Raw genomic sequence first — 13590 nt, forward strand, 5'->3', positions numbered from 1 at the left:
AGTTGATTTCATACAAGGGACGCTATTGGCAGATGGCTGAGAAGCTACCCAATCAGAGCACGTATTGCGTAATAAATAAAACTCCTCAATGATATACGATATGCTTCCTGCACGGTGCTTTGCACACTTAAAAGCTCTAACAGCACATATTGATTTTTCATTGTTTGCTTTTCTCTGTCTCTCTCACTCTCTCTGACATTCTCTGCTCCTGACGGAGGGGGTGTGAGCAGAGGGGCTGTTTGCACAGAGGCTGTTTGCTTAGAAGATACGGACGCTCCTCTAAAAAATGCTGAAAGACTACCTTCACATTGATCCCTTCTCTGCAGCCGCTTTATCGTGGTGCTTGCATATTTAAAAGCCCAACAGCCCTATTGATTTTTGATTGTTTACCTATCTCTCTCTCTCTCTCTCTCTCGTTTGTTAAATAAAGTTTAGCGGTAGCTCTTTGATAATATATTGAGGCTCACGTTGGGTATGTGATGTAAATAATTTAGTCAGAGTGATGACAAGTTAAGATTTGGTTAGAAATACCAATGGATAAATACATTTCTGTTTTTGTATAGCACTCTTTACAGGGCACAGGCTCAGAGTGCTTTCACAAGTTTACTGTTATAAAGAAGTAGCAGAAAAAATTAAGCCATACATTATTTACATATATGAATACAAAATTAAGTTAAACACGCAGTAAATTTTCAATTTAGTTAACAAAACGTAACATTAATAAGTCCTTTTAGTTTTAAAATGAATACAGGTGGAATCCTGTTATAATGAAACTCACAGGACCATAAAAATATTTCGTTATAATTGAAATAGTATTGCGACCAGGTCTGCTGGCGATATGCCGTGTCTAATGGCAGTGGTGCAAGGACAGCTCCGTAGCTGATCTGTTGTGACTGGTAAACCAAGGGTAAAGCAATTGGTTGTCCTCTGCAGGATCAGGGTTACCGCGTACCGTGCTTGTCGCACAATGTTTAACATGTAACACTGGGCTTTGATCTGCTCTTCTTCACACTCTCCTGATCTGTCTTCTCCAGACTACATTTGCCACAGCAGTGATTCCGAGCTGCAGGTGGTGTTCTAGTCTGAATATGGGAGCTAAAGCAGGACAATCACCCGTGCTGTGACTCCTAACAGCTCCTATTCTGAGTGAAGTCTTGAGACTGTACCTGCATTCTCTATACAGTAATGAAGTACCTGTATTTTCCTTGAAAGCCAGGACTCATCTTCCTGTCTCTCATGTGACTCTGTGACCGAAAATTGACAATATATGTAAAAAAAAAAAAAAATGGATCTTCTTAAAAAGCAAAAAATATTTTATTTGAAAATGAGACGTTGGATGTAACTTTTTTTTTTTTTAAATAGAAATACAGGTATGAAAATACTGAATGAAAACGAGTTGTTAGATGAGGATGAAGGCACGATTCTAAAATGCTTTCGCCACATCCTTTTTATTCATTCCAGAATCAACTTTTTCCAGGATTGTTCATTTATCTTTCAGTGTAAACCGACACCATTACACAATTTTTTTTCTGCTCATTTCAAAGAAAACTTTGGGAAGCGCAATGAAACTGGAACACAACTACCCACGTGGACTCTTGTTGGAGCACAGACTCAGAATTCAGGCATGTGTATGTCATGCCTAACATGCTCGCTGAGACGGCCTGAGACAGTAAATTCCACAACAGTCTGTCTCTCTCTTTGAGACCACCTATGGGTTCCTGGGACTCGGCGTGGAAAGTGTAGGGAAGGCATTAAGTATTTTTTGCATTGCATTATTATCTTCAGTGGCCATTTTTGGTCAAAAAAATGTTACACTGAAATTTACATTTACAAAACAAGATTCATTTAAAATGATGTTCTACTACAGTTTGTCCAAGCCCACAAAAAGTATTCTTTATTTTGAAAATTTTGTTACTTTGGTATTCACTATAATGGGATTTAACTTGTATATGGTCAGTTAAGATTTAAAGACAATAAAATTAAAAATTCTAATCAGTGTTACTCCTGATCAAAATAAACAGACAGAGCTGTACATTTGGCTAAAACAAAGTTCTGGTGACCTGCAACCCCCTACCATTACATGGGCATTCTATAATATCGCATGTACATGCCAGGCAGAGGTCTAAGGCTCCTAGTTTCTCTGAGCATGTGAGAAGAAATTTGGCAGTATAACCACAGCATCAAGCACCATAGCAGTATACCAAGTAGAAAAAAATTGTCATGCTTATCTTTAGATAAGTGCCAGAAAGATTTGAAATATGACCAAGTAATCGGCAGCTCTCTTCGGAGTAGACTGGAGTAATTAGTCTTCCCTCTGGATTTACTGTACAGTCAAAGTAAAAAGTATGTGAACCCTTTTGGAATTGTCTGGTCTATTGCATGAATTGGTCATAAAAAGTGATCTGATCTTCATCTAAGTCACAGGTCCTGATATACACAACGAGCTTAAGCCAATGACACACACAAAATTCTACTCTTTCATGTCTTTATTTTATGAACACATTCAATGTTCACAGTGGTAGTGGAAAAAGTAAGTGAACCTTGGGATTTAATAACTGGTTGACCCTCCTTTGGCAGCAATGACCTCAACCAGGCGCTTCATGTAACTGCAGATCAGACCTGCACATCGTGCGGGGGGAAATTTGAGCCCATTCTTCCCTACAGAACTGCCTTAACTTTTCCATATTCTTTGGTTGTCTTCTGTGTAGGGCTCTCTTCAAATCATTCCACAGCATCTCAATAGGATTGAGATCTGGGCTCTGACTGGACCACTCCGAAAGGCGCAGTTTGTTCTTCTGAAGCCATTGTGCTGTGGATTTGCTGCAATGTTTGGGGTCATTGTCCTGTTGCATCTCCCAGCCTCTTCTGAGCTTCAGTTGACAGACAGACACCCTCACATTATCCTGGAGAATTTGTTGAGAAACTTTTGAATTCATTTTCCCCTCAATGATGGCAAGCTGTCCAGGCCCTGATGCAGCAAAGCAGGCCCAAATCATGATGTTCCCTCCACCATACTTTACTGTAGGGATGATGTTTTGATGTTGATATGCAGTGTCCTTTTCATGCCAAATGAAGTTCTGCTTGTTCCTCCCAAATAGTTCAATTTAGGTTTCACTCCACAAAACATTTTCCTAGTACTGTTGTGGAGTGTCCAAATGCTCTTTCACAAACCTCAGGCGTTCAGCAGTGTTCTTTTTTTGATAGCAGTGGCTTACTTCTTGGTGTCCTGCCATGGACTCCTTTCGTGTTCAATGTTTTGCGTAAAGTTGACTCCAGAACAGAGATGTTTGCCAGTTCTTCGAGGACTTCTTCAAGTCCTTTGCTGTCACTCTAGGGTTCTTCTTTACCTCATTGCTGAATTTGCGTTGTGCTGTTGGGGTCATCTTGGCAGGGCGCTCACTTCTAGGCAGAGAAGCCACAATAGCAAATTGTCTCCATTTATAGACAACTTGCCTAACAGAGGACTGATGAATATCTCAAATCTTTGAGATGACTTTGTAACCCTTTCCAGCCTTCTGTAGATGAACAATTCTCGATCGTAGCTCTTCAGACAGCTATTTTGTGCGAGGCATGATTCCCATCTGGATATGCTTCTTGTCAAAAACTCAAACTTTATAGTGTTTTTTGGTTTACACAGGTTCCACATTAAACGTGGCAACACAGATGTTCCTGTAGCGGCCCACTTCAACAGCCATGGACACAGTGCTTATGGGCAACTTCAAAACACAGCAAGAGAGAAAAGAATGGGAAGTTAAACTCATTTTAAAATGTAATATATTACAACATGGCTTGAATAAAGACAAAAGAGTTTTATGCCGAGATATGAGGACTGTTTGCATCTCTCAGACTGACACAGATAACCTGTCTACAGACCAGTACTGTTTTGAAAAACTCATCACAAACTTCAAAGGACTTTGTTGGACAGTTATCTTATCCAAAAATCTCTTGACCATACATTGTTCTTCTCTCTTAAATTAATCTTAGCCTGAAGGAATCTATTAATTTTTTACATTTAAGATTTTTCATTTAAAGATTTACCATTGTTGTTTCTTGTCCTAGTGTGTATACTGTATAAACACAGGGAACTCCAGTTTCTGTATTACATCTTGCCTGAAGAAGGGGTCTGAGTTGCCTCGAAAGCTTGCATATTATAATCTTTTTAGTTAGCCAATAAAAGAGGTCATTTTGCTTGGTTTTTCTCTTGATCAATCAAAGTAATTCTAGGCCACACCTCTGAACTCATTTCATTAAATGGACTCTAGGTGTGCTAAATTCTGACTGCAATGAGCTTTTTAAAAAGTCATTAGCTTAGGGTTCACTTACTTTTTCCAATCTTCAGTTTCACAGTTTGAATGATTTATTCAATATGGTCAAAAAGTCTCTGAAAATCTGTGCATCTTTAGTTACAGGAGACTCTGTTTGTTCATTATTGTGACTGACATGAAGATACGACCATGTTTTATATGGGAATTAGACATAAATATAGATAATTCCTAGGGGTTCACATACTTTTTACTTTGACTGTACATTGACTTTTATATTTATAGGTTGATAGAAGTATTTTCCTAGTGTCAAAGTTAAATCACAAAGCTAGTCCAGGATGAGAAAAGTACCTTTAATGACAGATACGTGGAGTCACTCTGCACATGGAAAGATATGCCTGACTAACAGATGGTGGTAATGCTTCTTAAATACACTTTGTCAATTACTGAAGTGTCTGATTAGTTTAATCTCTCATGGCCTTGCTAGTTACTAATAAACTGGGCCCTTGGAGTCAGGATTCTGCGACACTACATTCCACTGGTTCTCTTATCCATAATTGTCCTTGTGCTAAAGTAACAGTGGCACTGGCTCACAGGTCAAGAGGCTTTAATTTAAATGTTTTTTTAAGAGTGCTAAAGGCAAAAGCTAACAATTAACAAGGACAGACGTTACTCAGTATAATAAAATAATGAAAATCCTATTTAACAGAAAAAATTCACACTAGTTATGTGAAAATGTTTGTCTGTATATTAGTACGTAGTTAATGGGGGCTAATTTGTAAATGGAATATTCTTATTGTTGTCATTTTGAGTAGAGACAAGTCTGTGATCTGCCATGCAACTGGTAAGGCATGGAGGGCACACATTTTCAAACCGTACTGAATCTCCTGAAGCGAGGCCTTTATATGTTCTCCATAGAAAAGTAACATTTATAGAGCATAACTGGGGTTTAACATGAGAAAGCTAAGATCGTAATGAAACAGAGAAGAAACATTTTTTCTGTCTTTTATAATCCAACCAGCAATATCCTAACCACAGGGTCAAGGGGGTCTGCTGTGTGTTAGATAGATATTTTATTAATCCCAAGGGGAAATTCACATAATATGTTATGTTTTTCCTTATTTTTGTAACCTGTTCTTGTTTTGAATTTTCACTAAGCTTTTCTTATAATGAACTTTGTTGGACTGTGGAATTTCTTTAGTGACACTTTAGCTGCACCCGTTATATATGAACACACCTAAGCAGGAGCTTCTCATTTTATAATTGCCAGGTGCATGACCAAAACTTGACATGCCCTTGAGGGTCGGAAAACAAGAAGACAAGCGGTATATAAGAAAAGAGGGGATGGTTAAAGTAATATTTGGCAGAGTTCATTTTGTTGTCAGTAATAAGCATTTTTCCTAATTCATTCTTGTGGCGGTTTGGTTACCTCCAGCTCCCCTGCAGCCTTGCAGAATTAGACATGACCAATCTACAGATCGATCTTTAATGGGTGAAAGTGACAGTTTTTCATTTCAAAGGAGTTTGTGTGCAGTGTCATTAAAGTAAATAAATGAAGAAGTAATCAAATATTTAAAGAAAAAAGCAACAAAATACATATTTTATGAAACATTTATGCTCTCATATTTTGGTTATTATCTCATTTCACAATGCATGCATTTATTTGTGTATTTAATTAATTTTGTACATAATATTCCCCCATATACAAGGCGAGACACAAAAACAACCGGATTAGTAAAAAAATCTGGATTTATTGATGACTTACAACACTCCCCCGTCCCGATCTCTACACCGCTCCATACACATTTTCCATTGATTGAAACAGAGCTGGAAGTCTTCTTGCTTGAGGCTCTTCAACAGGCTTGCCGTTTCTGTCTTCACTTCATCCATTGAAGAAAAATGTGTTCCCTTCAGGTCACTTGTGATTTTCAGGGAACAAGTAAAAATCACTGGGAGCTAAATCGGGAGAATAGGGTGGATGATCGTGGACAGGAATGTTTTTGTCAGTCAAAAACTGCTTTATGGAAAAAGCAGTCCGATCATTTAGAACAATCACTGGTTTGATGTTTTCATCCGTCCGAGACGAGCGTGGGCAAACAGGGCGTTTAACATCTTCCACATTTTCTTGTCTTTCTTATAAACGTTTGTGCCATTCAAAAACTTGTGTGCGAGACAAACTGTTATCACCGTACACTGTTTTTTTTATCATTTCATAAGTTTCTGTGGCTGTTTTATTCAATTTCGTGAGAAGTTTGATGTTGATTCACTGTTCAATTTTTTTTTCTTTTCTCACCCGACATTATAGCGGCAACTCGTGTAAAAGTTGTTGTGCAGATACTGACTGGGCTATTCACAGGATGTACATAGCTGGTCGTCGGTTTGAGAGGGCATGTAGGAGGGGGTTATAGTTCTATGATTCACGTCCGGCCGACCTCCAGACGGTTTTCCAGGAAAGCCCCAAGCCCAGTCCGGTTATCTTTGTGTCTCGCCTCATATTTTTACACACATCTGGTACTTTTCTGGAATAATCATGTATTGCTGTGAATATATTTCAGATGAAACCGACCCTTCATTTTTATGCTGATACGTTTATTCATGACAATTATTCATTGGTACTCATTGTGTCCTTGTTTATAGTCCAGTCAGCTTTTGAAGTCATTTCATTTTTGTTCTTTTTCAGGTCCAGGATGACCCTGGGCTATGCCAGTCTAAGCCTGTGGAGTCAACAGTAATGGTAGAACTTAGCAAAGAAACCCTGGAAACCATGCTGGATGGACTGGGAAAAATTCGAGACCAGCTTTCAACTGTGGCCAATAAATGAGCTGTGACTTCTTGCAGATCCCAGCATGGATGTGGTGTGTTCTGCATTAGCAAACTTTCCAGATGTTATAAATGTTTGTGTGTTTTCATCCTTCCATTTCAGCTCATTTTATTGATTGGTTTTACCTAAACTGTTTTGGTATTGAACATCTTATTATGTGTAAAGGTTAAAAAGGATGCTTCTCTTCAATAGAGTGTACACCAAGTACTTTGCTTTATGTTTGTGTTCACTTGTCACAACATTTCAGCCTATATTTTTATAGACCTTAAATTTTAAAAAGAACATTAATATCATGAACAAATGCTACTCACTGTCATTTCATTAATCTTAAAGCGTTTAATACTGGTGCCTATAGTATCAAAAGTGTACATATTGTAAAAAAAATACATCATAAGGGTGGGACTATGAAATCATTTTTGTATTTATACTGTGCGTGACAAATAAAACACACATGTTACGTAGCATAGGTCTTCATGGTGGAGTGTTCATTAAAGTCCTGGTGTTCTGTCTGGTGTTAAACCAAATGTGACTGTTAATGGTAGCAGATTTATGGTGGTTATACACTTGACATTCATTGTGTCACTGCCTTCAGCAGTCACATCATTAATGAACAAAAGTGTGCCAGGACCTGTGGCAGCCATACATGCCCAAGTCATAACACCCCACCGCCATGTTTAACAGATGAGGTGGTCTGCTTTGGACCTCGGGCAGTTCCTTTTCATGTCTAAACTTTGCTGTCGCCATCACTCTGATGAGGTTCATCTTTGTCTCGTCTGTCCACAAGACCTTTTCCCAGAATTCTGCAGGCTCTTAGGTCCTTTTTTTTTTCCCCCCAAAGTGTAATCTGGCCGTCTTGTTTTTGTGGATAACTAGATAGATAGACAGGACTTTATTTGTCCCCTGAGGGAGTTTTAGCTTTTTACAGAAACTCTTTAAAATAAATAAATAAATATACACAGACACTTTGGTGCGAACAAACACCAGAATGACTATAAAGCAAGAAAATTCAAAAGAAAGAAAACTTCTGACTTGGTAGTCCCAGTCCCAGTGAAGTGCAATGCTGTTGGTATAAAGGAATTGGTTCAGGTTTGTTAACTTTGTCCAGTCTCCTTTTAGCACGTGAGCCCTGGCTTGCTTGACTCCCATAACGAAGCCCAGTCCATTCCAGATGTTCTTCATGTTATTCTGAGTCAGATTCTTTTCTGTTTTAGCTTTGTAAGCTTCCTTTCTTTCACTCAACGTTTTATTTAGCACTCGCTGTACATCATTCAGAGCCTCTTTGTCCTCAGATTTGAACGTTGTCTTTACTCATTCAGGAGACCTTTATCACCTTAGTAGTCCAGAGCTGCTTGTTTGAAAAGCAACACACTGTCTTTATGGGTACCCCCGTGTTGACACAGAAGTTCATTTAGTCTGTGATGCAGTGACACACCTCAATATTGTCCCCATGTGATTTGCACAATGTTTCCCAGTCTGGGAGCAGTCATTGAGAGCCATTTCAGCTTCCAGGCTCAACGTCTTCACTATTCTGCTGGTACCAGGTTGCCGTCTAATAAGAGGACTGTAGCTGGAAACTGGTGGTTTGCATCTTGCAGTGTGTTCTCTGTGTTTCTGTTCATGAAGTCATCTGCTGATAGTCGTCTCTGACACGTCCACATCTGCCCACCTGAAGGCTGTTTCTGATCTGTCTGACAGATGTTTGGGGCTTTTTCTTTACCATAGTGAGGATTCTTCTGTCATCAGCAGTTGAGGTCTTCCTTGGCCGACCAGCCCCTTTGTGATAATTGATCTCACCAGTGTGTTCTTTCTTCTTTATGATATTCCAGACAGTTAATTTAGGTGATCCTAAGGTGTGTCAGGTGTCACTCATTGATTGTATTCTTGGTTTTAGACTCATAATGTCATCTTTGATGTTCATTGGCACAGCACTTGTCCTCATGTTGACCAATTGGCAACTCCAGACTCCAAAGTGTAGAAGCAAACTGAGGTATCTTATGAAGCACACCTGGGGAATCACAAAATCTGTGACACCAATTGCCCCACACATTATGGTGCCCTGAAATGGGGGGATCTTGTACAAAAAATGTTGTCACTTCTACATGCTGTGCACTTTAATCACAACATCTGAATTATCCATCCATCCATTTTCTAACCCGCTGAATCCGAACACAGGGGTCTGCTGGAGCCAATCCCAGCCAACACAGGGCACAAGGCAGGAACCAATCCTGGGCAGGGTGCCAACCCACCACAGGACACACACACACACACACACTAGGGCCAATTTAGAATCGCCAATCCACCTAACCTGGAAACCCACGCAGACACGGGGAGAACATGCAAACTCCACGCAGGGAGGACCCAGGAATCGAACCTGCAGGTCTCCTAACTGCGAGGCAGCAGTGCTACCACTGCGCCACCATCATCTGAATTATGTGATTTCTAATTTTAAACTGTGGAACAGAGGGGGGGAAAAAAGGGAAAAAGTTGTCTGTCTCATACACTATGGAGGGCACTGTATATTATTCCATTCTAAGTCTCTAAAGATGAATTCAGTGTTAAGATCAGATGGCCAGATAAAACAAAACTGCAGTCAAGCTGGAGATAAAAACAAAATCTGTGACGCCAAATGTCCCAAACATTATGGAGCCCTGAAATGAGAGGCCCATGTAGAAAAAGTGTCATTTCTACACACTGTGACCCAAATGCATGCAAGAAGATTAAGAGGTGACATGATTGAAGTGTTTAAAATTATGAAGGGAATTAGTCCAGTAGATTGAGACTTGCATTTTAAAATGAGTTCATCAAGAACACGGGGACACAGTTGGAAACTTATTAAGGGTAAATTTCGCACAAACATTAGGAAGTTTCTCTTTACACAAAGAACGATAGACACTTGGAATAAGCTACCAAGTAGTGTGGTAGACAGTAAGACGTTAGGGACTTTCAAAACTCGACTTGATGTTTTCTTGGAGGAAATAAGTGGATAGGAATGGTGAGCTTTGTTGGGCTGAATGGCCTGTTCTCGTCTAGATTGTTCTAATGTTCTAAAAAATCCCTTTAAATGGGAGTCTGCACTTTAATCACGATGTCTGAATTGTTTGATTTGTGATTTTAAACTGTGGAGCAGAGGTAGGGAAATCTGGGAAAAATGTGTCTTTGTCACAAACATTATGGAAGACACTATTTCCGATAATTAGCCTGAGAAATTTCAAAATTTTGTAGGAAATGTGCAGCTTAACTCCAGAAGTATATAAATCTTTTAAAGAAAAAGTCGATAGTCAGAATTAAGAATTGTGAAGTGGTTGGAATGAAAACACAATTCAACTTTTCATTCCTGGGTGATGTAGGAAAACATGTTAGGCCAGATTTATACTTCACACGACGCGACACATGCTCCAGCGGACGCTCCTGCTACACAAGCGTTTTACTGTTTATACTTGCGCGTATACTTTATGTAAATCTGGAGGAATCCAGCAGGTGGCAGTGTGAGATATTATCACGGTGAGAACAGGTTTGGCTTGGCTGTGTTGTGAATTGACTGGAACATCCATTAAATTCCGAGGACACCTTACCGCAATATCTCTGAAAAGGATGTTTAATGTTTAAATCCCATCAATCCAGGGATGTGCCCATTCCAGCCTGCATTGGGCACGAGGCAGAAACAATCCCTGGACGGGGCTTCAGCTCATCGCAAGATGAATACAAGCACTCACATACACTGGTGTCATTTTAGTGTCACCAAATCTGCATATCTTTGAAAGGAAACCGGAGCACACTGTGGAAACCCAGCAGGAAAACATATAAACTCCAGGCAGGGAATACCAGTGACTTGACTCCCTGCGAGACAGCAGCACACTACCGCTCCGCCACCGTGTCACTCCCATGTGTGTAATGAGTAACAGTATTCATTATTTAAATTAAATTAATGATTTTTCTGTAAAATGTAACATTCATACTTTTATGCATTTCATCATGAAAGTGATATCAAGTATAAATGTAAGGATTCTAAATGTCCAGAGAGTTGGAATGTCATACATGTAAATGTGTTCTGTGCGGTGATCTATTGCTGGCGATCCGCTGCTGTCAGGACCGGATGAAGCCACAGAAAAAAAGGCGGCACAGAAGATGGCATGTGAGACTTTTAAAATGTATCGTGCCATTACGATGGGGAATATGCAATGCTTGAATATAAAAGCACCACGAATGCATCTGTGTGTCGCCATTTTGCTTCACCACATCGAACCATTCATCAAACATCGAAGCGCGCACATCGATCTTGTAGGATCCACATAGCGGCTTTCTGTCACATGTAGATAGTAAACAGAGATTCTGTGACGTCACATTCCAACTTTTATCACACTTGTTGGTACTGCAACTCGCGTTAATTTTTGAGGACCTGCTCGGAGGATGCATCAAATAAACGCTGGGCATGCGTGGCGGCCATGAGCGTGAAGTATAAACGAGCCCTTATAGTAATGAAGCTTTGTGAAACAACCAAACAGCCACTGTAGCCCCCAGCTCCATGGGCCCCACCTGCACTCTCTATCATTGGGCTCCTGCAATTGTTGTAAGCATTTTATCAGTTTTTCCATAATTGACCCGATTGAATGCCTTCTCATAATCAACAAAACACATATGCATATATAGCCCAGAATCACACAAGGAGTGCCGCAATGGGCTTTAACAGGCCCTGCCTCTTGACAGACCCCCCCCCAGCCTTGACTCTCTAAGAGGTTTTTCCTTGTCTTCTTACAGAGTCAAGGCTGGGGGGGGGTCTGTCAAGAGGCAGGGCCTGTTAAAGCCCATTGCGGCACTCCTTGTGTGATTCTGGGCTATACAAAAATAAATTGTATATACAAATGTGTACCCTGATCAAGGTCCACTACACTGGACATTGAAGGTTTTGCTTGCTGAACACTTTTGGGTGTGATCTTGTTGATCACAAAAATCACCTTTACATTTTTTATTAGTACGGTTTTACTGTAATAACCAATTTTTGTGATTTTTCTCTCATATTACAAGTATACTTTGTAAGTGCCATGGAGGACAGATGGGCATTTCAGCTGGTCGAGCAAACGACTTCTGGATTGGCCAGAGGAATTGAAGGGATGCACCAGTAGAAGTCAAAGGTCAGGTGCAGTTCCATCCCCCATACGAGAGGAGGAAGTGGTCCTCCCGATGTGTCCCACTTTGGACACCTGCAGGGGTACATGGGAGTTGGAGTCTAGAAGTGCAGCCCTGTCTGGGGAGGACCACCCTGGTTTCCACATGACCTAGAATTGCTTCCAATAGGACACACTATGGTACCAGAAACATTCCCAGGCCCGGCTTTAAAGGGTCCGGACACTTCACCTCAAGGAGTCCGTGTCAGGAAGAGACAGTGGGTGACACTCAAAGGAGGAGCAGAAGGAGAAAATGGAGATTTACTTGTTATGGAATTATGGATTTGTTGATTGTGCACACTTGCTGTATTATAATCCTTTATTATCTGACCCCAGGACTAGGTTAGGTGATATTATGCTAGAGGTTTGGGGCTCAGTGGTGCCCCCTTTTGGGTACAAGAAATACAACTTCATCTAAAAGTGATGGCACCGCTACTAGGAATGCAGCTCCAATATCCCAAGTGCAGTGAATGGGACACCCGTGCTGAAGGGTCTCAGTACTTTAGAAACGACTGTCCACTACATAGGCATTCTGTTCAGGGCTGAAAAGAGGGGCACACGTGTTGACCCATCAAAGATATTTTTGCCACCTCTACATATAAGACCTGGACCAATGAAAAATTTCATGAAAGTGAGGATCAAGGAAGGTAACGGATTTCGATACTTGAGATGTTTCCACAAATAACGGCTGTCAAGATTAAGGAAGGCATTTTTGTTGGCTCACAAATCAGACCTGTCATTAATGGCCAGCGGTTCAATGATTTGCTGGTTGGGCCGGACGAAATCGCATGGGAGGCATTCAAGAATGCTTTCTTGGCAACTGCAGACCACCAAACTATGTCCAGCTGGTTTAGTTTGGTTTCCCTTTAATTGTCCACAAGTGGGAATTTGTTTGGATCCACCCAGCATACAAAAGTGCATTACTATTTAGATATACTCACCGGCTCTTACTTGTACCCGGTTGGACTCCTTTTGCCTTCAAAACTGCAGTAATTCTTCATGGCATTGAAACAACAAGGTGCTGGAAACACTCCTCAGGGGTTTTGGTCCATATTGACATGATGGCATCACACACTTGCTGCAGATTTGTCAGCTGCACATCCATGATGTGAATCTCCTGTTCCACCACATCCTAAAGGTGCTCTACTGGATTGAGATCTGCTGACTGTGGAGGCCATTTGAGTCCAGTGAACTCCTTTTTCATGTTCAAGAAACCAGTTTGAGATGATGTGAGCTTTGTGACATGGTGTGTTATTCTGCTGGATGGAGCCATCAGAAGATGGGGACACTGCGGTCATAAAGGGGAGGATGTGGCATTTAAATGATGCTCAGTTGGTACTAAGGG

General features: G+C 40.6%; 1 protein-coding gene across 1 annotated transcript in view; it reads left to right on the top strand.

Moving 5' to 3' along the window:
- The window catches only part of commd9 (COMM domain containing 9), a 29456-nt gene extending 22166 nt beyond the window's left edge, over positions 1–7290 (top strand). Inside the window, exon 6 of the mRNA XM_039744317.1 lies at positions 6943–7290. Within this exon, the coding sequence (XP_039600251.1) occupies positions 6943–7083 (141 nt within the window). The 3' untranslated portion in view covers positions 7084–7290. The remainder of the gene's footprint in view (positions 1–6942) is intronic.
- Positions 7291–13590: the final 6300 nt, after the last annotated feature.

Source organism: Polypterus senegalus, chromosome 1 (genome assembly GCF_016835505.1).
Source record: "Polypterus senegalus isolate Bchr_013 chromosome 1, ASM1683550v1, whole genome shotgun sequence".
NCBI classification, from domain to species: domain Eukaryota; kingdom Metazoa; phylum Chordata; class Cladistia; order Polypteriformes; family Polypteridae; genus Polypterus; species Polypterus senegalus.